The sequence below is a fragment of the Urocampus carinirostris genome, chromosome 10 (assembly GCF_059441175.1).
Source record: "Urocampus carinirostris isolate Australia breed hairy pipefish chromosome 10, RoL_Ucar_1.0, whole genome shotgun sequence".
Classification (NCBI taxonomy): Eukaryota; Metazoa; Chordata; class Actinopteri; order Syngnathiformes; family Syngnathidae; genus Urocampus; species Urocampus carinirostris.
The window spans coordinates 29,558,015-29,585,745 of record NC_142358.1 but is presented as its reverse complement, the minus strand read 5'-3'; the positions used below and the strand labels follow the sequence as shown (position 1 = coordinate 29,585,745).

Genomic DNA, 27,731 nt, shown 5'->3' with positions numbered 1-27,731 from the left:
TCCATGACAACCATAATGGCAACAAAGATGCGTTTCGGAGAGCGCAGCTATTCATATCCACAGACACCAACCCCCCCTGTAGCCGCCGCCAACCGTATCCATAGTGACAGTTTTTCAGAATGTTGTAAAAATAATGGAGTGGTGAGGATGAAGGCGGTGGAGCGTGGGTGAGCGAGGTGCTCTGATGAGGTTACTATTAGGACTATTATGTTGGTAACATGGACACCATGTTTCGCTTAATGATCTCGTATTCTGCAATGTACATTTTAGCTGAAAGAATCCCAAAAGAATTACATCACAGCAAATCAGGAAATGATACCCAGAGTGATCAATTCAAGTCGAATTTATTTGTACAGCTCTTAATTACAAAATGTCTGAAAGGTCTACAAAGACCACCATTATAACATCCGTTGATCTGAAACCTACACGAGGGCAAGGAAAAACTACGAAACACCTCAGCATTGAGATAGGTTTGTACAATAAGTAATCCCCCTTCCAGGATGACGAAGCTCCAATGGATGCTGCAAGGGAATCAACAGACAATACACAGTGAACATTAACATTAAATATAAGCGAATGTATGCATGTGAAAATAACTGAAACCATGAAAAAGTCCAATTGACAGCAATTTTTAAAAAAATATTTAAAATGTAAAGAATAATCAGAAATAATTCTTTTTTTTTTTAAATATTGCTCTTATGGTAAAGAAAAGAATCAACCATATCATCTGCCAATTTTGTCAAACCATCATGCCCAATGTTGGTAGTACAGTACAGTATATGATACAGAATTTTGACTTATGTCAATTAAAAATATTGATTATTCAGTGGAACAACAAAAAAACTACTAAACACAACAATAAACTATACCGTTTAATAGATAAAAAAACTGAGAAACATACCTGAAAAACAGAAATTTACAAATCTAAAAAAAACAAGATTAAATACAATTTTAACCTTTAAAATACTGAACAATTTTTAAGTCAACAGCATATAATCCATGGAAAATTGTATATTGGCCAATCACAAGAGAAAAGAAGTGTCTAGAATGGAGCCGGCTGTCTATTGTTTTAAACAATGAAGACTGTAGTAAGCTGTTGTTGAAAAGGCTATTGCTTATGTTTAACATGCATCATTGCTGAGCAAAACATTTTGGGGGGCTGTGCAGAAGAAGTATTTTATTTGCAGAAGGAGTATTTCATTGCAGAATGAGTGTTGGACTTTATTTTGTTTTCATAATCTAAAATGTTTTTAAATTGTACCGTTCAATTTGTTTACATTTGACTTCATTTCCGTAATTTTGTGCAAATGGAAGATTTTTTAGTTGACCTGTTAGTTTAAAGTGCAATAAACCGGTTGCAGTTTTTATTTTAGGTGTAAATATTTTATATGAGTGGTGAACAATGTATATTTTTCTTTTTATTAGTGTTTATAGTGTACATTTTTTTGTCAACTGGAGAGCAACCGTAATCCTATTGTAGCAATACAATGACAATAAACAAGATTCAGAACATAACTAGAAGATTAATATTAGCAGCCAATCAATAGGCAAGGCCTTGTCTATACGAACAATTATTCCCTGAGTTTTAAAGAAGTAGATTTGTTCCGACATACAGCCACATTCAATTTCACGTTCCATTCACCATATACCTTGTTATAGTAGGGTTCTCTTTTCACGGCCTGTTTCATGGATTTCCATTGTACATCGTGTTCTCCAATCTGATTGACCGCATGGCGCACAACCTTTTTGGCAGAAAAGGCCGCATGGCCCATGGAGAAAGCTGGATTTTTCTCCCCTGTTTTGGAAGACTGATCTTGTGGACTTCACGGCAGCTCAACAGGAAGGGACTGAACCAAGGGCCAACTAGGGCTTGTGATTGGCGTGCAGAAGGCTTCCTGGCCAAGGGGCCTGCTCTGGATCCTAGCCTCCTTCGTCTGCATAGTCCCAAGGGGGGCAAAGGCCTATCAGCCCATCCTCTGGGCTCCCTTTTCAGAAAGGAGGGCTTGAAGAAAAAGACAGAAAGGCATTCGCGCCTTTCTTTTAAAGGCTGGTGATGTCAGTCACAAATGTCCTGTGACCAGTTGAGTTCCTGTTGATGCTTTTCTAACCAAAGTTCTTCAATTGGTTGATGATAAAAAAATGTTGATAATAGGCTAAATTTCATTCGGACACTCAATTCAATAAATCATCTGGCATGAAAACATGACACATTTGCCAAAAAATAACATTTTGAATACGAACACTTTAGGGTTTCAAATCTCTATTATACAGTTGGATAATCTGGTCATTCCCTGTGAATTAATTGTGCGGTTTTCAAGGTGTTGGCAGAGTTGAGGTTGAAAAATGTTAGAGGAACTGGTTTTGTAGCAGTGTAGTTCCTCTATACAGTATTTTATTGTATAATGATGCCCAAAAATATATACAAAGGTTTATTTTTCACGGATTTCACCAAATTGGAATGCAACTCCAGTGAAAAAAAAAGGAATTACTGTACTGGAGTGCAAAATATTTGACAAAGCAAATAATCCATCCATTCAGGTTCAAGTTTTTTTCCAGCACTATCCTCACCCGATCCCAGCTGGCAATTAAATCAATAGCAGGGCACATAAGGACAAACCACTATTGTACTTCAGAAGTCTTGGACACAAGCTAACCACTATTCATCATGCTGATGTGTTATTTCCATCGTAACAAATGCTAATTTAAAAAAAAAAAACTCTGATAATGAAATATATTCTGATAACAGCACTGTAAACAAACTAATGAATTTACCAAGAGGCTTACAACATAAAAACTGAGGGAAAACTAGAAGGGCATTGATACGTAATGTTTCTTTGCCTCATCAGCAAAGGAGTGAGACAGTTTTCCACTGACTTTCGTCCTAGCCATGACTGATCCAGCTGTCTGGAAAAAAAAGATTGAGACCGGGCCTTTTTCCTCTCAACCTTTGAAAAGACTGTTAACTTTCCCAGCCATCTTCCAAAACAAGTCTGGCAAGTCAACCATTTATTCTCCGAGCGAATTACATGGATATAATACTTGAGGACTCAAAAACGCTGTTGAAATGAACAACGCAGGGAATCATAATTGTGTTTTGACTGACAAGTAAGAACATGATAAACTATTATTTCAGTCTTTCTGCCTTGTGGTTGTGTCGTGTTTAAAACAATTATGAACGCTATTAGCACGCCCTATAATGACAAAACAGAAGCCCTAAAGAACAGCAACACTAACTGGATTTGTCCTGGATCAGTTGGTGAAGCCTCTAAACAGCATTTTCATTCACCAAGTCCTAAAGTAGATGAATGTTCATGACAAGGCATCCCAGCAAACATTAAATTGAGCGTAACATCACCACAGTCATTGAGGGATGCCACAACTTTCCAGTGGAAATAAACTGAGATTTGTCTTGACATTTTTAAATGGGACACATAAAGGGACACTGGGGATTACAGTTGCAAAAAAACATTAAAATGTATTAGTAGCACTTTATTTGCAATTGCAGTAATTCCTTGGTGTATTGCGGTTTCCTTACAGTTTGTCTACTTTGCGGATTTTCATCGTGCATTGTGTTCTGCTTTCTGAAAGGCTAAACATTTACCCCGCCCCTCATCAATTTGTCTGCCTTTGCGTCAATGACGTTGCGGTCTGAGTTGTACAAATATGTAAAACGGCTCGTTGAACCTACTTATCTTTTTCATTTTCAAGTTTGTCGAAAAGCCACCATGTCAACAAAACTCTCTGGACCCACAGAAGCACCAAAAGGGAGAGGAAGATGCTTTCTAAGGCCAAAACAGTTGAACTTTTCGACCCACTAAACTTGATTTGAAGCCGCATGTGTGTTCTGTGGCGCTCCTTAGTGCTTTTTTTCTAGAATGTTTGATAATGGAAAAATATATGGTTTCTGTAGGACAAAATAGGACGCATTCTCAACGTCTTCTAATGAATATAGATCAATATGTTATCAGTTACCTTTCTTATGAGGCTTTTAAAGTTTTTGCAGCTCAAGGCATATTTTTTTCTTTTGATATGGCTTTTTTGGTCCAATTTTTTTGGGTTGCTGACTGGAAGGTAAATGCGGTTTTCTATAACGTCCACATGATGGTGTCAAAGTATCATGGGGTGTAAGGGGCAGCGTGTTCTTTTTGCAGTTGTGCAATAAAATGGCAAAAATGTTTTAAAATAATGATTTGACAGTTATGACATTATTTGAGAAAGAAAAACACTTATAAAGTACAGTACTCTTATTTGTTAAATATAAGAGGATGTAAATTGGGTTTGTTCAGTGGCATTTATCAAATGAATAAACAACTAAAGGTTTCCACTTGGCAGGTTTAACTATCGTGGGATGTTTGTGTAATGCAACCCCGCGAAAAACAAGGGATTACTGATTATATATATATATATATATATATATATATATATATATATATATATATATACATACATGTTCTCATAATATTGTTAACATTTTTTGTTTGCGCGCCAGATTAAAAAAAAGTCTGATATGCCGCATGTGGCCCATGGGGTGTAGTTTGCGCACCCTTGATCTGTGCCATTCCACATACATTGTGTGATATTTGTGTTGTTGGCTGGGGAGAGATTTTTTTTTTGTGTGTGTGTTAACCCAATGGATGATTCAATACAGCACTTGAAATGTGTGCATTGCATGTCAGTGTGGATGAGCCTCCCTTAACCGCCTTTCCCCACATGGTTCACCTGTGCCTCTCTATGTTTTCTTATACAGTCCTCATTTTTTTGTGGGAGCACTTTGGTGTGTCTCTATGTGACCATTTTGTTTGGGGAGAGTTTATTTGTCTTGTACAATGGATGCTTTTATATGAAACTTTGAGTTTCAATTTATCAAATGGTGCTAAACAAAAAAATAGGATTTGAACTGTCCAATGACCTCATGCACCGTTGTTGCCCTGGTGACGTCGCCCAAACACTCGGGGGTGACGAGTAGTTCCACCCAACATTTATAATACCCTCCATTGAGACTTGCATCTCAGCAAAGCGCTTGCAGGGCTGGGCTTCTTGGCGGAATGTTAAGCATCCTGGGAATTCTTGGGGGAGTCCGGGCTGTGTGGCACGCGGCCAATTGAGCTGTGGTTCAAGGGGCAGCCCTAAATCTGTTGAAGGATTAATTGGAGAATAGTAGCAAATGCTATTTTAAGGCTGATGGCCGGTGAGTGGACTTAAGTCTTTCAGATTATTTTTTTTTGTGAAAGAAAAAAAAACTTACAGTAAGTACATTAAAGAAGATAGTTTTAAAGGTGAATCCGTTTCGGCATGAGGTAACCTTCATATGAGACAAAGGCAAAAAGATTATATGTACACAAAAGCAGGACTAGCTCTCTGTTAGCTTAAGACATGATTTTAAGGTTCTGTTGGTATTAAACAAAATCATGCATGGACTTGCTCCCTCATCTCTTTCGGATTTAATTTCCTCCTATGTTCCGGTCTGGAGTCTTTGCTCTGTAAATGCTGGTCTACTAGTGATCCCAAGAACCAAGAAGAGAACCGCAGGTTCGAAAGCGATATTGTGGAATGCTCTGCCCCCTGAGATTGGAACTGCAACCTCAGTAGAACGGTTTAAATTTAGGCTTAAAAAAAGCTTCTATTCTGTATCTTATGAATGACCGATATATCATCCTGCAAGGGTAATTACATCATGTGTGGTCCCTTCATTTTCCTCATGTTGAGATTTTGAGTTTCCTTGCCCTCATGTAGGTTTTAGATCAGGGGATGGTGTAATAATAGTCTGTGGTTTAGATTAATCTGTGGTCTGTGCAGCCCTTTGAGACCCCTTTTGATTAAGGGTGTCACAAATAAACATAAATTGACTTGACTTGACCCCTCAAACATATTCATTCTAACTGCGATGTGGTCTGTAAATTCAGCTCTTTCAGCATGTTCCCCTGGTACTTGTGTGGGCTTTTCTTCTGACACTCCGGCTTCCTCCCACATTCCAAAAGCATGCATGTTAGGGAGTGAGCATACAGCACGTTGCAGCCAAAACTGACAGAACTCGTGCGCAAATAGATGTGTCATTCTACAACTACTTTTATTGAGTGGCTGAATGTCTGGGACTAGTTTTATGGCGATTGAAAACCTGAGATGCACATAAATAGCACTGCAAGTTTGATAATACAATGGCCAATCAAAAATGTGCCGATAAATGAGATTGAACCCAAAAATAAATTCAAAAGGTTGATGGATTAACCAAGAATTGGCCACTGAAATTAAACACTGAATCGTAATTCTTATTGTCACTCTCTTCAACATGAGCTGTGAATATACGGTACATATTAAATAATTGAATCGGTTTTAAAATATTTTTTCAGCTTACCCCATCCTTATGTAGGAACAATGCTCTAGTCAACAGTTGACTGAATACGGCTAGCAACCACATTGTCGAATTTGTTTTTTGCTAGCTTAAACAAAGTAGTATTCTACAACACACTTTTAGTGCTGGTTGGAATGGAGTGCGAGGTATTGCACAGAGAGAATCAAGGAAGCAAGGTTTTGGGTGCTCAAGAGGAAGTCTGCGATTGACGTGGATGGATGGTGTTATGAGTACACTGCAGGAAAGAGGTCTAAATGTTGTGGAAGCTAGAGCTCTTGTTGGTGATAGGAATGATTGGAAAGGTGTTGTGAAAGGATAGTAAGATGTTTGGACGCGTTCTAAGGGATGGGCAGGGCACCCGTATGATGCGGAAGGGGTAAACCAGTGAAAGCTGTCGGGCCTTGCTGTTGAACAGAAGAGTGTGTTATGTCACCCTGACCTGAGTGACATGGACGCTATCTTGTGTCCCGTTTCATCTGGAAGGACGAAAACATGACTGACTTGGGTGCCAAGGTGCTTAACTTGTTTGGGTGATTAGGCATTTCTGTTGGCCATGGTCCAAAAAAATGTTTGTGTGCGTTTCTTGCTACTTTTCCCCCTTTTTATTTTCTTTGTTTTTGTGTATGCGTTTGTCTTGCTGTCGGTCACCCCTCTCTGGGGATATGACCAGGGTAGATGATTTATATGGTGAGTTTGTATCTTTAATTATTAGGCACATGACATTTTACGCTAAACGTTACCATAGTGACCAGCACGGGTGGCAGTTTGTTGGTGAAGGGTTGTTATGTCCAAGTCATGTGATGTTGGTTCGATCTTACAAGGGCTTCCAAAGAAACTTACACATGATCACACTGTGGATTATGTTTATTATTGTTGTTTTGGTTGATATTATCATTGTTATCATTATTATTATTTAAATTCTTATCAAAAATCTACTCAAATGTCAACCGGTCAGAACAGAAAAGGTTGTGGACCCCAGCTATAATAGTGCATATAATTTACCACTTCAGCCTTTAAAAAATTTTAGATCAGAGACCAATTCTCCAAAATACCACTTGACATGGAAGGTGAGCATTTCGCTCCCTCAAGTTTGTTACAATGATGATGTTTTTCCCCAAGAGAGCTCAGTGTTCCTGATCTATGAATGTTTCATATCTTTACTGTTCCCACCACCCTCACATTTTTCAATGAGATATGACACCGGATGATGATAAAAAGAGTCCAGAGACAGCTCTTGGAGGTGGTTTCAGCGTTTGTTTTGTAAAAATGTGTCAGTTGTACAAATTGATTTTTCCAGCAGCAGGGTCAAGGTGGCACATCTCTCGCTTTCTTAGAGGTACAAGTAACGAATGTGGACACCAAAGAATAACGTGGTCATGTGCAGTCTGGTGTTGTTGTACCTACTGCTAAATTGTGTAAAAACGCTTGAGGGATGGTTTGTGATTAAGAGCTGGACATTCAATTTACAACTCTGTGGGAGAATCCTGGTCAGTATGCCAATTCCACGCTCCCGCAAAACTTGAGACTTTGGTGTAATACAACAAAGCATATCAAAAAGGACTTTTATTGATACGCACGTGTGATAATTATACTGTCTAATCAGCATCTCAAAATTAATAAAATTATTATTTGTTCTTTTTGAGAAGATATTTTTGCTCATTTTAATTATTCTTCTCATCATTCAACTCATTTAAAGAACTATTTCTAATAGGGAAAACTACTTAATATTCAAAATGATATCCATTTGCTATATCAGCTAACTTTTGCTAGTTTTAAGTACCGGTATATTCATGAAGTATTCATATGCAGTACACATATTATTGTATTTTACTAATGAAAAAATACAAGATGCAGTTCAATCAATAATAAAATACTTAAAAGTTTTAAATTGTAAATTAGCTTTAGTCATATTATTATATACTTTTCTAAAGGGAGATTGTGTAATATTTGACCGATAGTGGTTACTGTATTGTGTAGTGCAAAGAAAAACGAGTGCTACACTGCACAAAGAAAAATACAAATTATGGCGACTCAAAGTGACAAAACTGCCCGATTTTACCTCTGATTTAATTACCCAGCCTTCTCCGACTTCACCAGCACACGAGCATAAGGTTTAGGGGTTCCTTTAAAGGGACAGTATTTATTATTGAGCGCCTCCTAGTGGTAAATAAAAACTTCATTCATAAGAAAATGTATATTTATTTAAATCACAAGCCAAAATACGTGACAGATACCCGCGCTTTTATTTTGCATAACATGAGCCTCACGTGAAGAGAGCCATCTTGCTGCTACAGGTATCCAAAAATGTTTTAAAAAAAAGGCTGGGCAAAAAAAGAGAAACGTCAAATGATGTTTTTTTGTCGCCTTGGGTCTCTGTAGTTTGTATTGTCCTTTGTGCTGAGTACTACTAAGTTGCACGACACAAAATATTCTCGTGGTCAAAGTACTACTAGCATTATCTATTAGTAAAACATAATTTCTGTTTTGCCTTTAGCACTTGTTTTCGTTGCACTATGCCCAGGGTCAGCAACCTGTGGCTCTGGGGCCACATGTGGCTCTTTACCGCCGCCCTATTGGCACCTGGAACCTTTTCAGAAAGGATTGAAAAAGGAAAAAGATGTGTGAGGTAAATAAATAAATACATTTACTGTATAGTGGTGGTTTTCTGAAAAATAACATTGGAAAAAATTAACATAGTCTTATGCTTTATATATATTTATAAGAATATGAAATATCTATTGCCTGATGTACATATTATTGCCCTTTTGTTTTTCATTTAAAAACAAGTTTATAAATCACATTTACTTTAATGCGGCTCCAAAACATTTAATTTACGTCTCTTGTTATTCAACATTTTAGGTTGCTGACACTTGCACCACGCCATACAATGACATCTAATGGTTAAAAAAAACACGCTGTCCCTTTAATTGTATAAGGATTAGTGAAATGCTCGGGGAGGAAAATGCAGCACATAAATGAAATGTATGACTTTGACAAGTTCACTTTAAGAATCAGTGTAAATTTAGCACAGGAGGTAAAGCGCTCGTCTTGGGATCAAAAGGTCGCAGGCTCTTCCATGTTATATGTCAAAGTGTCCTTGGGCAAGACACTGAACCCCTAAAGCCCCTGATAGCAGGTAGTTGCCTTGCATGGCTGACGCTGCTATCGGTTAGTACGTGTGTAAAAGGGAAAAGTGTGAAGCACATTGTAAAGCGCTTTGGGAGGTCTTCAATGACTTAAAAAGCGCTGTATTTATGCAGACCATTTACACCAATGTAAAAATTAGTTTGAAAAAAAACATCAATTTCTGTTTTACAGTAAATACTTGTCGAAATATGAATAAAACCTCACGTAGCGACCTCACATAACCCCAGAGCCACTCTTCTCCACAATTAAAAACCACTAGTCTAGCTTGATGCTATGAATAATATAAAAAGCAAGGGCACACCCAGAGTAGAAATTTATCATCAACTCGAGGCGAACCACTCACCCAACTCGTTTTGCATGTGTACTTAAATTGAATTACTCACCAATTGATAACGACACCAATGCATGCGAAAACACTGAGTGTGTTTCTATCAAATCTTCAGCCATCTCCGGTTGCACGAAAAAGCTGCAAAAATAAATTTAAAAAAAAAAACGTTCGGACACTCGATTAAAGAACCAATTATGAAATCGTGATTATATGAGAAAGTCGTTACCAAAGCACTGCCCATATCGCGGTGACGAGACTGTGCACGAAGGACGTGGATATGTTTCTCCATTTATTCGCATTCCTGTTTGCAGCTTCCGGCACAGGTAGTCTGCCCACTCCGGTGTTGATACTTCGGAATAATCCGTAAGATCCCCCGATGGTGATAAGCACCGAGCTGAGATCCATGTCCCCCCAAAATGCGTGAAGAGCGCGAAGGCTTGCCCCTCAATTGGACTTTCCTCGGTACTGGCCGTTGTGGCTACCTGCTGCTTGTATAAAAGCGCCACAAATAATCACATGCCCGTGAAGCCACGCTCACATGCGAATGGCGGAAAAGGGCGTTTGTTTTGAATTGATCGGTCGAGAAACGGAAAAAACGTGCTCGAATGATGAGAGGGGGTACCTCGGCGCGCGTGGATTGTTTTTTTTTTTTTTCGAAAACCCGAAAAAAAATCTGGAGAAAAAAAAACTCAAAGAGGAATGAATAAACCTCAAAGGCGTGTCTAATTTGTCAAAGACACGTCCCGTTGCAAAATCTCGCCCGTGGCTTGTGTAACTTTTTGACACCGAAGGAAACCAAACAGATTGCTTCTCCCCGCCCTACTACAAGGGGGCGCGGCTACGAGCAAGCATGTCTTGTGGTGTGTTCATTTCATTCAAAAAAATCCAAATTTTGTGTTTCAGCCAAAGTCAAGTCAAGTCAAGTCATTTTTATTTGTATAGCCCTTAATCACAAAGAGTCTCAAAGAGCTGCACAGGTTATTACACAGACTATTTTTCAGATTATTATTACACCATCCCCTGATCTGGAACCAACATGATGGCAAGGAAAAACTCGAAAACCTCAACATGAGGAAAATAAAGAAACCTTGAGAAGGGACTGCACATGTGGCATCCCCCTTTCAGGATTACCAGACAGCAAAGGATGTTGCAATCACAAATAATACAGAGATATTGTCCACGAAAAGTATTGGTTATTCATATGCGATAGAGTGAGAAACTTTTGAAATGAAATGAAACTAAATGAAATGATCTGTATTTATATAGCGCTTTTCAAGTCAATGACTTTCCAAAGCGCTTTACAATGTGCTTTACATTTCCCAATAGCGGCCGTGCAGCCATGTAAGGCGCTAACCTGCATATTGGGGGTAATAGGGGTTCAGTGTCTTACCCAAGGACACTTCGACATGTACCACGGAGGAGCCGGTTTTCGAACTGCGATCTCTTGATCCCAAGACGAGCGCTATACCTCCTGAGCCACTGCCCCCCCACAACAGCCCAAAACAGCATTTTATTGTCAATCGTATCACCCAACCATCCTTTTTCTCTTTCTACGCCGCTTATCCTCAGTAGGCCAATTTTATGACCGTCATGGCGAAATTTTACATTCACAAATGCAAATCCACTTGTCGAAACTTGTGGAAATGTGAAGGCAAATATTACATGATAACGTAACTCTTTCTCAGAACCAGATGGCCATTAAAACAAAGAATATTTGCATACATTTTAGCATTTTTATGTACCCTCTGTTTACCCCTCTAATTTTTTATTTTACTGGTTTTTGTTTTTTAATAAATGGTAAATGGTCTGCATTTATATACAGTATTGCTTTTCAACTCACTGAATATTCCCAAAAGCTTTACAGCTGTCAAAGTTGCCATGGCGCCAAATTGGCCTCACCCGCCTGGTGCAAGTTGCCGGATTGGCTTCTTTTCTATTTAAGCTCAGTGCTCTCACTCACCCTTTGTCAGTCCGTCAACGAACCTCTGCACCTGCCAGACGTGAGTTTTGATTCTGTCCGGTTTCCTGCTTGTGTTTGCTGTCCCTTATTGTTCCCGTCTATTTTGTCCTGTTTAATATCGATCTCCAGTTTCGTTCCCGTCGAGTATGTCCTGTTTAATTTTGATCTCCAGTGTTTGATATCAATCGTGTCTGTCCCGTCCTGTCCGGTATTAACCCCATCTGTCCGATATCTGCTCGTGCAATTGGTATCGACCTCATCGGCCTCTGGCTTCCTGTCATTCCACACCAGACTGCTGCCTTACATCTTCCGCCCAACGATCGCCGAATCACTGGCGTTTGGTTAATGTGCATGACTGCCCCGTCTCCCGTAAAATAAAAGCTTGTGTGAGAAAAGTAACACATCTGGGTTCTCCTGTTCCGGTTCTTAAAAACAGCATGTTTCAGACATACCCATTCACACACAAACTCACATACCAATGGCCAAAAACATTTCACACATTAATAAAAATAATCACTAAAGTCTTTAAAGCAGGGTGCCAAACTCGCTTTCTCACAATAACGCTTAAAGAAAATATTGAGTCTTTAACTACATATCATTCAAGTGTGCTTTTTGACTGTGGTTCTCAAACGAGGTAGGGGATTCTTTATGGGTGTTTTGATTTGAATGTACTTTTTAAGCAGCACCGTGTAGGATGTTTGTATGGAAATGTTTTTGCGTTTGTTTAATGAAACATTTGTATGTTAAAAAAATAGATAAATAAAATAAAAATCCAACTGGAACGAGTCGTTAAGTCAAGTCAAGGCATGTTTATTTATATGGTTGGCCCTTAATCACGAGGACACTCAAAGGGCTGCACAGAACACAGATTATTGCAAACTACAGAGTATTATTACACCATCCCCTGATCTAAAACCTGCACGAGGGAAAGGAAAAACTCAAAAACCTCAGCATGAGGACCGCACATGAACATAATGGAGGATATTGACTTGGTATCGAAGTCTTCTTTCTGCTATTTGGAAATTCAGTATACGACGAAAAATATTTGTAAAATTTTTGTCATTTGTCCATTTAAATTTCGTATTGGTAGCTAGTAAATTATATAAATTAGTTTTTGTATATGACTTAAGCAAAGAATACTTAGAATAAACAATACATCCATGTCAGTTAATTTGACTAATTTACAGTATTTTCTCCTTCTCCAATAAAGTAAATGAATAGTAAAATTGAAAAAAAAACAACAATACCCTTTCTACGGGATTTTTAAAAATATAGTAAATGTAAAAAATAATACTTAAAATAGGCCAAAATCTATATCAAAGGAAAGTATTTTTTTACCTTGAATACATACTTTGAAAATTGTTTTTTTAATTAAATTAGAAATGAAAATTGAGAACACAACCTTTTTTTGCAGTGTACATATAGTATTTATATCACAATCACCAAAACAAATTATCAACATAATATATTTGAATTGAATAACCTTCTGGATTATCATGTAGTTTACGTAGAGTATATATATTTTCCTGAAAAATTGAATGTATTAAATGATTGCTTTTGAACAATTTCAGTATAAATACCTCTCTTTAATTATATTTTACATCTCACAAGTACTTTTGAACACACTTCCTTTAAACCTTGGAGTACATACCCTATTTGAAAACCACGTAAAAATGTTTTGTACTGCATATTGATAAATATATTTCATTCAAAAACATATTAATTTTATTGTTTGGGTGAAGTACGGTATATGGAATCATTTTGATCATTCAAGTTATTTTTATTGAATAAATAAAGCAAAATCAAAAAATTGCCTGAATTGCTAATCTCATTGTTTAGTAATTTGAATTAAAAAAAGAATACATAAATTATTCAATGAGGTAAGTAAATGAAACATAAATGAAAAAATAAATGATAAACTGGGAGAATAATTCTGAAAACGAAATAATCAATGCGTCTAACCTTCTTGGTTTTACCTCCTATTAACACCATGCGCTCTCTGGTCTTTAAACATTGGCAAATTACGAAGAGACCTCGAACGCCTCAAATCTTTCAAAACACTTCTTACGTGAAGATGTCCCACGTAATTGTGGGAAATGTAGTTTTCATTTTGTCAACAAAAAACAACTTCCGGGTTTGACAAAACGGTTTAAACCAGAAAAGCTGTACGATCGAGTCGGCTGTCACATGCGCTTGCATGCACAAACATTGTGAGTTGTTTGTAGAAAACAGTAAACCCACCGGTTTTCTTCCTGTTTTATCAGGCAACTCGTTCTTAAATGGAAAAAGGTGAGCGCATAATTTTTGAGCGTTGAGTCATTGCTTAAAATATAGTTGTGTATTTTTAAGGAATATCTGGCATTGTTTAGTCGCAGGGTGATGGGAAAAAAAACAAATCTATTGGTTGGATATTTTTAATTTCTTATACAATCACAAATACATGCATACATACGCCATTTGATTATTTTACAGTTATTTTGTTATTCATTTTATGATTGACTTCTATTGGGTTTGTGTTGTGTCAGTTGTATGAGCTTACCGGGTTTTCTTCAAAGAATACATTTTTATAATCATGTCATTTTGAATACATATTGTATTTTAAGGGTATGATTTTTTTTTTTAATTACACCCATGATTTCTGTAAAACGTGTATAGCAGCTAATGCTAGCAGTACCCCACCCATTAAAACAAGCACTGGTCTATTAACGACATATGATCTCTCCTTTGTCAGTAATGGATCCCAACGAAGATCAAGGTCAAGATTCTGAGGTGGTGACTGGACTGGTTTGTCAGGAGGTTGATCTGAAAGATGGCCAGTATGTCACATGACTTTCTTCTCCAGTGTCAGAACATTTCCAGATCTTGTGTCACAAATCGTTTATCCCAGTTAACAGCTCCCCCTTTATTCTAAGTTTTACCAGTGGTTGTCAAACAGATGTACTTAAGGGAACTTTGGGGTTCATTCGACTTTTAATATTATGAAAAACATGTATAATGAGAAAAAAAAGCAATTATTTAATGATTGCATTGTTTGAGGAAAATATACGTACTGTACGTCAGTGATCGGCAACCACCAGGTTGCAGACCTCTACCGGGCAATTGGTCGCACAGAAAAAAATAAACTAATTTGCGTTCCTATTTTCGTGTACTGGGCGGCACAGCGGATGAGTGGTTAGCGTGTCCGCGCTACAGTTCTGAGGTCATGGGGTCTTATCCAGCTACAAGCCTTCCTGTGCAGAGTTTGCATGTTCTCCCCGTGCCTGCTTCGGTTTCCTCCCACATTCCAAAATCATGCATGTCAGGTGAATCGGCCTGTCCAAATTGTCCCTAGGTGTGCATGAGCGAGTGGTTGTAGGTCTTTGTGTGCCCTGCGACTGGCTGGCAACCAATTCTGAGTGTCTCCTGCCCACTGCCCGATGATACCTGGGATGGGCTCCAGCACACCTGAGACCCTGCTGACGATAAGCAGTGCAGATGATGGATGGATGGCTGGTTTTGCGTGTACTGTATTTACTCGAGTATACACTTTTTTTTCACCCCCCAACACCTTTTAGTTTTTGTGTGCGTCATACTGAGGTTTTACAATAGCGCTGAATTTATTTGTACCTTGACAACGCCTTGGTAGTCCAACTGCTCTGTTTGCCTTGAGCTGCCTGTAGTTACCAGCCAAGAAAATCATGGCTTAACGTTTCTTGAGACAATGCAGTGGCTGTTTTAAATATATTGACAACATCATGGTGGTTAAAAGCGCCTGGGGGTGAAATTGTCAGACTTTAGAAGCACTATTGGTTTGCATTTGAAATGTCACCTGCCCTAAATAGTGCTCAAACACACCTCCTATATTAATATTGAGGAGTACACGCACATATAATCTGTTTTTGTTTCCAATTAAGGATGAAAGTTGTTTCTGTAGAAGACCAAAAAGTCTTGCTTGTGCGCGCAGAGGGTCAGTACAGTGCAGTTGGACATCAATGTACTCATTATAATGCTCCCCTGGTCAAAGGTATGTTTTATTTCAATCAAAATTGTGACCACTCAGCTGGGAAATTGTTAATTTTTAAATTAAACATGTTGTTTGATGTCATAGGTGCACTGATTGGAAATAGAGTCCGATGTCCTTTTCATGGCGCTTGTTTCAATATTAAAACTGGAGATATTGAGGAGTATCCAGGCTTGGACTCTCTGCCTTGCTACAAGGTAAAACTCATCTTAACTTTAATCAAGCTTTTTGTTTTTCTTTTGTTTGTTTTTTAAATACATCCCTGCACAACCTAGGTGCACGTTCAAGATGGAATGGTATATGTCACCATTAAGAAGGCAAGTGAACTCCTTTAAGGTAGATTGAAGTAATTCTGTACTGGCCTGATGTTCTCAAGTTCTGTGTACGTCCCCTCAGAATGTTAAGCAGACCAGACGTGTGAAGGAGATGTGCAGTGTTTCACTAAACATCAAACATACTGTCCTGCTCATCGGAGGTGGTAAGGACTGTTTCATGCTTGGTGAATGGATCTTTTTCACAGGGTCTACTTGATACTACTATGCTGTGATTTCAGGACCTGCAGCTATGGTGTGCGCTGAGACTCTCCGTCAGAATTGCTATGAGGGTCGAATCATCATGGTGACAAAAGACTCTTTGCCTCCCTATGACAAGCCCAAGCTGAGCAAGGTAAATTTGGCCCCACCTTGCACTTTTCCTAACTAGTTGGATTTGTAATTCACAGTGGATCAAATCCACAAGAACAAATGATATTTGAAAGGAAAAAAATCCCAGTGTCCCTTTTTTGGGGTTCAAAATAAATTTAGACAAGTCAAGCCATGTTTATTTTATATAACCCTTAATCACAAGAAGTCACAATGGGCTGTACAGACTATTACTGTACACCGATACAATTTATATGAATGACAAGATGGTTCTGCAAATTAGCAAAAATAAACACAACTTAGACGTTTTCCAATTTAGTGTATCCCAAATCCATTGGTATGCGCTAAAAGCACACATTGATTCTTAGTTTAATATTCCACAGTCAAGACTAAAGGAATAATCCAATTCCTACCGCAACCTTGATGTGGAGCTCTACTAAGAATCAGATCCTTGTTGTATTCCTTGTCTGGGTAGATCGCCATGTATTTGTTTCATGTTCTGATGCTCTTTTATGATGTATTCAAAAAAATATCATACTGTACACCTGAGCAATCTCTTGGAATTGCAAATGTAAACAATATTTAGACAACAATTTCGGTTGTAGGGTCATTTTTTTAAATGCAGTTGCCATTCAGTAACACCCACTACTAAGTCTTTTTATTTTCAGCAGACAATAGTGCAATTAACAGCTTTTCAAATATAGTATCATTTAAAAACCAAATATAAGAAACAGAGTAACCCTAAATCATTAAACTACTGCTAACAGTTTAATATAAAGCCCTATGGGAACTCTTTCACTCTTGCTGTCATGATGACATGCCTCATGTGTGGCTGTAATTAAATAATTTTCACCCAAATTGTAAAGTAGAAGTAAACTCAAAATAATTTCCTAGAAATATGTTGTATGGGCCACTATGAGTTCAATCACAGCGTTTTCATTCATCTTATTCTTGTAGAATACAGGTTAGAACGGGGGTCATCAACAGGTGGCTATGGAGCCGCATGTGGCTCACTGCCGCCCCCTAGTGGTTCCTTAGTATTTCTTCAAAAATGTTTGATGATGGAAAATTCCATGGTTTCTGTAGAGGGCAAACATGACACAAACATTCTTAATGCTTTTTAATAGAATAGAATAGAATAGAATAGAATATACCTTTATTGTCATTGTTACAAAATGGGTTAACATATTGTGACAACAAAATTGGGCACGACACTCCAGTTCACATATTCACAGTGAGGTAAAAAAAAAAAAAAGGAGATAAAGGAACAAAGAAGATAAGGTTATAAAACATGGAGGGTAAGGTTATAGTTATAATTTACACAATATTTACACAAGGAATGTCAGCATGTAGCATGTTACATACAGTTTGGTATCGTAATACAGTTTGGTATCGTAAGGGTTTGTGCAATTATGCATTTGGTGCAAAAATAGTCATCATAGTGCAAAAAATAGTCAACATATGCATTTGGTGCAAAAAAAAATATGTATTATATATATATATATATATATATATATATATATATATATATATAATTATAATATAGTTTATTTGTTTAGTTATTCAGTACTGTATGTGTTGACCTCTTAATCAGGCTTGTATAAAGCTTTCAATTTTTTGTGGCTCTAAACACATATTATTTTTTTGTTTTTGGGGGGCCAATATGGCGCTTTCAACATTTTGGGTTTCCAACCCCTGAGTTAAAAGCAGAGCTATCTCCACTTAATAGCAAGTTTCAAGCAAGTGGCCACCCCAAGAGATGTAAAAAACATGAGTGAAGTTCGTGAACTCGTATTCTATAAAAAGACTTTTAGAGGCCCATAGACATTATGGTTAGGAAATCCTTTGAGTTTACCTCCGTGCCATTGCATTTATTTATATTGTTTTAAAGTACTGTCCTGGGAACCCATTCCTGGGGTCATCTTGTAATTCTCAGTCGAATATTAGTTTTGTGCTCTTTCCACGGAATATTTTTCTGCAAACTGAAGGTCAAATTCCAATTACCCCACTCTAAGGACCTTCAACTGCAACATTTTCTCTTTATTTCCATTTGTGACTTTAATTGGGGGGATTTTCTCAAAGGTGGAAAAATGCAATGTTCATGTTATCCTGTTTCAGGCTTTGAATGAGGACAGCAGCAAAATTGTCCTGCGCTCCATTGACTTTTTTCAACAATACGGGATCGAAGTACAGATGGAGCAAGAGGTAACTCAACATTTGCCACACCTGTAAGATCTGCCGTGCAGGCTTTATGTCTCTTACTTCAAATTCAGGCAGTGAGTGTAAACACACAAGATAAAGAGGTCACAATGAAGGACGGCACCTCTCTACGTTACAACCAGCTTCTTATCTCGACAGGCTGCAGGCAAGACTTATCTTCTCCACAAGTTTTTTTTTTCTTAAACTGAGAAAACATCGTTAACATCCACAGAGCCAGGCCTCTCACTTGTCCCGGTAGTGAACTGACAGGAGTGAAGTTATTGCAAAGGTACGAAGACGCGAAAGACATTCACGCTTCCTGCCTGGGCCGCAAGGTTGTGGTCGTTGGAACCTCCTTCATAGGTTGTCGAGTTTATTTGTTTCTGTGTTTCTTTTTGAGTTTTTATGTCATTACAATTGTATGAAAAGGTTTGGGTACCCTGAGCTTTTTTAAGATTTTCTTTTATAAATCGTCAGCAATTTCCGTAATTAAATCATAAAGTGAAGTGAAGTGAGGTTTATGCGATTTACAGAAAATGTGCAATAGTTATTTTAAAAAAAGTTGGCAGGTGCAAAAAAATTATCTTTCTCTCTCTCTCCTTTCCTCCCTTTTTCTCTCTCTCTGTCTCTCTCTCTCTTTCAACCTGTGTCGTTCTTTTTATCTTTCTTTGTTTCTCTTTGTCTCTTTCTCTTCTCTCTGTGTCTTTTTACCTTCTTTTGCCCGCTCTTCCTTTTTCCTTTTCTCTCTCTTTTCTCTCTTTCTCCCCTTCTCACTTTCTCTCCTTATCTTTTCTCTACTCTATTTCTCTTTGGATTTCTTTCTTTCTCTCTCTTTCTTTCCCCTCTCTCACTATTTCTCTTTTTATCTTTTTAATTCTCTCTCTTTTATCTCTCTCTTTCTCTTTCTTTGTTCTCTCTCTCTTTCTCTTCCTCTCTTTCCCCTATTTCTTTCTCTTTTTCTTTCTCTCTAATCTCCTAGTCCGGCCCCCGAGAGAATGTTTGTTCTACCGTGTGGTCCCAGAGTTAAAATGAGTTTGACACCCCTGCTCTAAACGCTTCCTGTAGCTTCATTGAGAGTCTGGAGTCAAGTGTATAGGCAAAAGAAGAATGTTAGAAGAAGCAGCATACATTTTCTGTGATTTTATGATTAAAAAGCTTCTCATTTGGATTCTTTCCCATTCGAATGTGTCAAAAACTTCTTAGTAAAATTTAGAATAGATTTATTTTTAGTGGAAAAAAACAAGACAGCTACTGGTAAGCAAAACATATAAAAAATAAAATGCTTTGTCTTCCCTCCAAAATCCTATCAAATTTAGATTTTAACCTTAAAGGGAAGACGTGTATTATTTGACCACTAGATGTTGCTCTATTGTGTAGTGCAACTGATGACAAGTACTGAAAAAGCACAAAGAAGAATACAGACTACAGAGACTCAAAATTACGAAAAAAAAACATAATTCTTCGTCTCAAGAGACGCCTTTCATGGGGTTTTTGGGTACCTGTAAAAGCAAGATGGCAAACAATTATTTCAGCTCCCAGTAGTTGAAGCTCATATTGTGTAAAGTAAATTCAACATTCTCAACAGTTTTTTTTAAAAATGCACGTTTATATCATAATTCATGTATTTTTCTTTATTTTCAATCCTATATATTTTTAATGAATTAACTTTTTTTTAACCGCTAGGATCTGCTAAAAAATGCACACAGTCTTTTTAAGAGACCTTTTTCATTTGTTTGAGAGTAACGTATTCATCATGACCAGAAATGGTCTTATCATGTTTTAAGATTATCCAGCTTTTATTTATCAGTTTGTTTATAAGTACTAGATACAAGTTAGTGGTCTTACACAGTAATCAAAAACGTCCTTTCAAGTTTTCGATTGGTGAAATAGTCCAGACATTTTTAAGGTCGAAATCGCAAAAAGTATAGTTATCTTACAGCGTTATCGGATAATTTCCAATGCTTTTAAGCAGAGATATCTCAAAACGGATATGTTTTTTTTCTATTAAGACCTTTTTTTGCAGTGTTGGCATGGTCAATGATGGTGTTCTATTTCCTTTGTACAGTTTTTGGTCGTCATACCAATGTGACGTTAGTTAAACTAAATAAAGTACTTGAAACATAACTTTGCTAAGTGAAATGGGATGAGCTTGAGTCTTAACATTTAAACAAAATTGTTTTTAATTCTGTTGCTGCTTTTTGCTTTCTCTTTTTGGTGTTTCTTTGTTTATTTTTCCCGTTGAATTCTAGGTATGGAAGTGGCATCCTATCTATCCAACAAAGCCTCGAGTGTGGCTGTCGTTGGAACTAGCAGATACCCTTTTGAACATTCTCTCGGTTCCCAAATTGGCAACTTAACGATGAAAGTAAGAAAATATATAAAATGTATTATATCGATGTTTAATATTGCAACACGTCTTTAAAAGCTATTTTTTCAAGATGTTGGAGGAACATAATGTCAAGTTCTACATGAATGATGCCGTCAAGGAGATCAGAGGAGCGAACGGCTCGGTAATTGTACTTTTGTTAACCGTTTTTTTTTAATCCCGCTAACCTGGATGAGGAAAAGTGAAAATGTTTTTGTAGGTGAAAGAGGTCGTCCTGCAAAGTGCTACAGTTTTGGAGACTGATGTGGTGATTGCAGGAATAGGTAATAAATGCCACAGCGCTGAATCGATAACAGTAAACGTATCTGTGTATTGTTTTTTTAAAATGCTTAAATGTAAAATGGTATTTACTGGAAAAAAGTAAGTCTCCGTACGTACAGCACCTACATACAATCTGGATTTAAGACAGATGTATTTATTTGACAGATTATTTTCCAAACTTGCTAATTGTTTGTATTGCGTATTTATCTCAAAATGAGTTTATGTGTGTATGATTTTGCATTAATATAACTTTTTTTCTCTGATCTTTGTGTGTATTTTTCAGGAGTCATCCCTAATTCAGACTTCCTAGCAGCAAGTGAAATTGAGATAGATTCCAGGAAAGCAGTAGTTGTAGACAAGGTGAAGTGAACACTCTGTGGCTGTATAATGAAATGTGAATGTTTTGACAGATATTTTTGAAATCCCTATTCAGTTCATGAAGACCAACGTGGCGGATGTTTTTAGTGCGGGAGACGTCACTTCCTTCCCTTTGAGTATTCGAGCTGATCAACGGGTCAGTGTGGGTCACTGGCAAATGTCACAAGCTCATGGTACAGTCGGTCTTGGTTCATTCTGTTTAATTTTTAATCATTCAATCAAACTTTTTGTTTGTTTCGTTTCCTTAGGAAGAGTTGCTGCCCTCAATATGCTGAATATACCCACCAAAATGGATTCTGTTCCTTTTTTCTGGACTGTGTTGCTTGGAAAGAGTATCAGATACACAGGTGATTTGTTCTTTTTTTCTTATCGACTTTTAGATCAGTTACGCTCATATTTCCATTTGACTATTTGTCCTCGCAGGGTATGGGGAAGGCTATACAGAAATCATTTTCAAAGGCAATGTGGAGGAAAGAAAGTTCCTGGCGTTTTATATAAAGTAAATGCGAAAAATGTCCTGATAAGAACTGTCAAGACACACTCTTTTGTTTAACTATTTTCTGTTTCCCCGATTTGACCACAGGGACGACTTTGTTGTGGCGGCAGCGAGCCTCATGTTTGACCCGGCTGTTGCTCGGCTGGCAGAACTGATGGCAACAGGCCAGCGCATCACAAAAGCGCAGGCTCAGTGAGTGTGACTATTCACTTATACAAAAGACGCTATTGTACATATGTGCTTTTAAATAATTGTTCAAATAGTGAATATTCTTGCACGGTGAACAGTTTTTCATTGATTTGTTATGTTTGAATTGATGAAGCAGCAACTTGAAGCAGAAGCTTTTTCCTTAAAGCCGACTCACTATAGAATTGTAAACACAGCAAGAAAATCTAGAAATTCTCTCTATTCTCTCCTACACGAGTCAAGTCACATTTATTTGTATAGCCCTTAATTACAAATCTCAAAGGACTGCACAGGATTACAATTACACCATCGCCTGATCTTAAACCAACATGCGGGCAAGGAAAAACTCAAAACCTCAGCGTGAGGAAAAAAGAAACCTTGAGAAGGGGCCTCACAAGTGGTAATCCCCCTACCAGGATGACCAGGGTGGAATAGATTTAGCATTGAGTTACAGTATACAAACATAGTAAACATCAAAAAAAGAGAATACTATGTAACATGTTGAAGTTTGTCCGGGAATTGCATGACAGCAACGACGCCTCAAGCCCGTAAACTAGTCTTAAAAGTCCATAACAGCAACTTCCCATCTCTGCCAGCTGGACGATGCAGGCGTTGACATGCTTCAGGTCCGGTACACTTAAAGGCTTTGGGGAAAAACATGATGTGACTGCATCATTCGAAAAAAAAAACATTAAAAAAATCTGAAGAGGAACGTTTTTTCATATGCGTACAGTATTCGTTTTATATCCGGGTTGTGAGACCGTCAGATAAAACCTGAGATGAGCAGTTTCTTCCAAGTTTGATTATTTCAGAAGATTTCGGGTACAAATGAGCTCAAGGACAATGGCTTAAAAGATTCCCGGGTGTGCAGTCAAAATGTCTGACGATTACTTTCATATTAGACGGGCCGTCCCGGAGTAAAAACTATACTAAGAGAGTGGGTTTTTCCATTGGAAAGGGGTATATTTGTTTTAACCAGTTTTAACAGGAACTGATATGGCTAGCACAAGCCTCCTTAAAATACAAAATAAAACTCAACTGATTCTATTGAGAAGCTTTACAACTGCAACTGAAATTGTAAAGACATACCTGTCAACCTCAGTTTATGCTACTTTTATTAATAATAACAATTTTCCTCATTAAGCGGTAATAAACCTTGTAATCACAAACACCTATTTACTCACAGCAAGACAGACTATGTAGAATACCACGACAGTAATGGCAATTTACAATGAGGTTGTCGTCTGCTACCAGTGACCGTCACGATACGGATTAGACCCAAAATGGGCAAGGCGGTATCGGTCTAACCCAAAAAGTTTTTATAAAAAATGATTTTCCTGTACGGGCAGCACGGCGGGGCAGTGGTTAGTGCGTGTGCGGCACAGTTCCAAGGTCTTGGGTTCAAATCCAGCTACCGGACTTCCTGTGCGGAGTTTGTATGTTCTCCCCGTGCTTGCGTGGGTCTCCTCCGGGCTATCCGGTTTCCTCCCACATTCCAAAGACATGCATTTCAGGTGGATTGGCCGGTACAAATTGTCCCTAGGTGTGAATGAGCGAGCGAGTTGTCTGTCCCTGTGTGCCCTGCAATTGGCTGGCAACCAGTTCAGGGTGTCCCCTGCCCACTGCTCGATGATTGCTGGGATGGGCTCCAGCACCCCCGCGACCCTACTGAGGATAAGCGGTGCAGCTACTGAGATGAGATTTTCCTGTACAAAAATGCTTACACAGCGTACACCATTTGAAATGAAAGACATTGTTTCAAATCTGCCATATTGGAGGGTTTTCTAGCATGAACTGCCAGTTAACGGTCACACCACCGCATCTCAATTGGATTTAAATCTAAACTTAGGCTTGGCCACTCCAAAACCTTAATTTTTGTTTTTTTTTAAGCCATAGAGAGGTGGACTTACTGCTGGGTTTTGGATCATTGTCCTGCTGCACGATCCAAGAGCGCTTGAGTTTTAGGGCACAAACTGATGGCCGGATCTTCTCCTTCAGGGTTTTCTGGTAAACACCAGAATTCATTATTCTGAACTACAGAAAGTTGTCCTCGTCTTGAGGCAGGAAATCAGCCCCAGACTATCACACTGCCACCATGATGCTTTACTCTTGGCAACATGTTCTTTTTGTCAAATGCGGTGCCATTTTTATGCCCAATGTAACTTGCTACACACCTTCCAAAAAGTTCAATTTTTGACTGATCAGTCCACAGATTGCTTCTCCAAAATTATTTAGTATAATCTAGATGCCTTTTGGCAACTGTGAGTCCACTCTTTGTGTTCTTTTGTGACAGCAGTGGTTTTCACCTGGGAACTCTCCCATGAATGGCATTTTTGGCCAGTCACATTCTTATAGTGGAGTCATGAACACTTACTGTACCGTAACTGGGATCCTTTGCTGCCTCAGAACCAGGACAACTTACTGTGGTTGAGGGAATAATGAATGATGTTGTTTACCTTAAAGACCCTGAAAGAGAACATCCAGTCATCAGTTTGTGCAGTCGAGTGTTTTTGATCATGCAGCAGGACAACAATCCAAAACACACCAGCAAGTCCACCTCTGATAGGTTCAGGAGTGGCCAAGTCCAAGTTCGGATTTAAATCGAATTGAGATGCTGTGGTGTGACCTTAAACAGGCACTTCAGGCTAGAAACCCCTCCAATATGGCAGATTTGAAACCTTTTGCACAGAAGAGTTGGACAAAATTCATCGACAGTGTTGAGAAAGTCTCATTTTTAATGATCATAAATATTGGATTTCTGTTATTCCTGCCAAAGGTGGCCTAACTCCTTGCTATTAGGTTCAGGGTGCAATGACTTTTTTCACATAGAGGCAGATGTTTTGATTTTGCTTAACAAATTGAATCAACATTCTAAAACTGCATTTAGTATTTCCTTGGGTTGTCTCTGTATGATATAAAAATTTGATGTTCTGAAACCATTTTGAGTGATAAATATGCAAAAAACAGAAATCAGGGAGGTGGAAAATACTTTTTCATGGCACTCTATGTGAAGAGGCTTTAAATAAAGAAATCATGGCTATATTTGCAGGGACATATTTCAATATTGCAACAAAATATAGATGGAAATCCATGAGAAAGGATGCTCTTAGCACGGCGGCGCAGTGGTTAGCGCGTGTGCGGGACAGTTCTGAGGTCATGAGATTGAACCTCCTGTGTGGAGTTTGCATGTTCTCCCCGTGCTTGCTTGGGTTTCCTCTGGGCACTCCGGTTTACTCCCACATTCCAAAAACAAGAACTTCAGGTAAATTGGCCAGTACGAATTGTCCCTAGGTGTAAATGAGCGAGTGAGTTGTCTGTCTCTGTGTGCCCTGCGACTGGCTGGCAACCAGTTCAGGGTGTCCCCTGCCCACTGCCCGAATATAGCTGGGATGGGCTCCAGCACCCCTCGACCCTACTGAGGATAAGCGGTGCAGATAATGGATGGATGGATGGATGGATTCTCTTGAGGAGAAATGCAGTATATAGACATATATTTTCAAAAAATGTGAAAATAAGATTTAAGTTAAAATCAAAGGCAATTAAAACAAGATACCTAATGCTGTTTTAGGATTTACATGCACTACACCAATAATTGTAAGTAGAGTTTTTATTTTGTGTGTAACGTGCAACTTCTCTCTGTACAGAACTGACGATCTGAGTTGGCTCCAGATGTAAGGTGTCCCTAATGCAAGTCCACAGCCGCTTTGCATCTTCATCTCATCTTCTTTACACTTCAGCAATTCCCAAAGCTCATTTCTGAACTGTACATTACTTACCGGTATGTCAAATTAGGTCACATTTGTTTGTATAGCCCTTAATGACAAAAAGTCTTAAAGGGCTGCAGTCTTATTGTTACACTAACTGAATCTTAAGATATGGTCGTGCTTGCCCTCAATCAAATAATATTTTGTATTTCTTTTTTTTTCATTCTTATATTAGGGATACACTTGAATGATTTAAGTATACCAGATAAACCACTAAACCCCTTCGAAAGGTCCATCTGTTCAAGGAAACATTAGGTGATAAAATAATGATAAGGTAAAAGCATTACTAAGGCAAATTGACTTTACTCACACTATTATTTGTTATGTTTTGTTATATTTTGTTATATGTTTTGTTTTGTTACTGATTTACGACAAAAGGTCCAATGTTCTATGGTGTAAGCGCTTAACTGAAACGGGTTAATGACTCTAAGCAAATAAGAGTTGACAACTCAAATGTTGTTCATGGTCAGCACTATAGTGATGCATTATATGTTTTACATTTAATTTATGTCAGCTTTTTGTACTCAGGTTTATCATATTTGTATGTGTGCATTGTTTGCAATGTGGATGTGTTGGTCTCAAGATTGTGTTAGTGAATAAAGATGTAATTGTTGTTTTTATTTTTTTCTCTGAATGATGAGCTGAGCTATGAAAAATCTTCAAAACAATATAAAGAAAAGGAATAATGAATGGCTGGGTTTTTCGGCCAGTGTGACGCAGGAAATTTTCCGATTTTGTCTTTGCAATAAAGCATTCCGTTGTTCAGTATCCTCGCTTTCTTCCAGTGATCAGCCAAGTACATGTAATGCTCATCCATATCAGTAAGTGGCAGCAGATTACTATATTTGTTTTCTCCCTATAGGCCTACTGTATACTAATTATCTAGGCCAGGGGTGTCAAACATGCGGCCCGCGGGCCAAATCAGACCTGCTGTGGGATTCATTCTGGCCCGCGAGACAACGCTGAGGGAAGCGCAAGAGAAAAATGAGCTGCAGGTTGAAATATGTCCTCTTGATGTTGCCAAAGCCAGGTCCCTCTTGCAAATGCTGTACTTGCATCTCTCTCTCTCTCTCGCTCTGTATTTCTCTTTGTCTCTTTCTCTCTCTGTCTTTTTACCTTCTTTTGCTCTCTCTTCCTTTTTTCCTCCGGCCTGCAAGAAAACGCTGAGGGAGGCGCAAGAGAAAAATGAGCTACAAGTTGAAATATGTCTTCTTGATGTTGCCAAAGGCAGGTGCCTCTCGCAAATGCTGTACTTGTTTCTCTCTCTCTCTCTCTCTTCCTTTTCTCTCAATATCTCTCTCTGTCTCTCTATTTCTTTCTTTGTTCCTCTTTGTTTCTTTCTCTCTCTGTCTTTTTACATTCTTTTGCTCTCTCTTCCTTTTTTTCCTTTTCTCTCTCCATTCTCTCTCTGGCTTTTGCCTCTTTCTCCTCTTCTCTCTTTCTCTCCTCTCTTTCTGTTTCTATTTGGATTTCTTTCTCTCCTTCTTTCCCCCTCTCTTACTATTTCTCTTGATCTCTTTTGTTTCTCATAATCTCCTCCCTCTCTTTCTCCCTTTATCTCTTTCTTTGTCCCACCCTCTATACTTTTCTCTTCCTCTCATTCTCTTATTTCTTTCTCTCTTTTTTTCTTTCTCTC

General features: G+C 38.2%; 2 protein-coding genes across 4 annotated transcripts in view; one reads left to right on the top strand and one right to left on the bottom strand.

Moving 5' to 3' along the window:
• tlcd2 (TLC domain containing 2) overlaps positions 1-10,645 on the bottom strand; it is a 30,458-nt gene extending 19,813 nt beyond the window's left edge. The window contains exons 1-2 of the mRNA XM_088346312.1: positions 10,051-10,645; positions 9,880-9,962 (exon numbers count right to left, since the gene is read on the bottom strand). Coding sequence (XP_088202438.1) covers positions 9,880-9,962; positions 10,051-10,229 — 262 coding nt within the window. The 5' untranslated portion in view covers positions 10,230-10,645. The remainder of the gene's footprint in view (positions 1-9,879; positions 9,963-10,050) is intronic.
• Positions 10,646-13,901: 3,256 nt separating this feature from the next.
• On the top strand, positions 13,902-26,715 carry aifm4 (apoptosis inducing factor mitochondria associated 4). 3 transcript variants are annotated; one of them, XM_088345271.1, is made up of 19 exons: positions 13,902-13,994; positions 14,516-14,600; positions 15,678-15,787; positions 15,872-15,981; positions 16,060-16,101; positions 16,181-16,262; positions 16,338-16,450; positions 18,544-18,630; positions 18,699-18,790; positions 18,857-18,987; positions 20,874-20,989; positions 21,063-21,134; positions 21,210-21,273; positions 21,555-21,631; positions 21,705-21,822; positions 21,898-21,996; positions 22,073-22,148; positions 22,233-22,337; positions 25,976-26,715. In XM_088345271.1, the coding sequence occupies exons 1-19, from the start codon at positions 13,982-13,984 to the stop codon at positions 26,004-26,006; spliced, it is 1,623 nt and encodes a 540-aa protein (XP_088201397.1). In that variant the 5' UTR covers positions 13,902-13,981; the 3' UTR covers positions 26,007-26,715. The 3 variants fall into 3 exon arrangements, with proteins under 3 accessions (XP_088201397.1, XP_088201398.1, XP_088201399.1); XM_088345272.1 differs by having other exon boundaries at positions 13,918-14,073; XM_088345273.1 differs by lacking the exons at positions 13,902-13,994; positions 15,678-15,787.
• The last annotated feature ends 1,016 nt before the right edge of the window (positions 26,716-27,731 follow it).

What these genes read in the sequence shown, in the direction of transcription:
- aifm4 (XM_088345271.1), top strand. An exon ending in ACTCTCTGCCTTGCTACAAG is followed by an intron (nt 15,982 to 16,059) that starts GTAAAACTCATC and finishes TGCACAACCTAG; the next exon opens with GTGCACGTTCAAGATGGAAT. An exon ending in AAGTACAGATGGAGCAAGAG is followed by an intron (nt 18,631 to 18,698) that starts GTAACTCAACAT and finishes CTTCAAATTCAG; the next exon opens with GCAGTGAGTGTAAACACACA.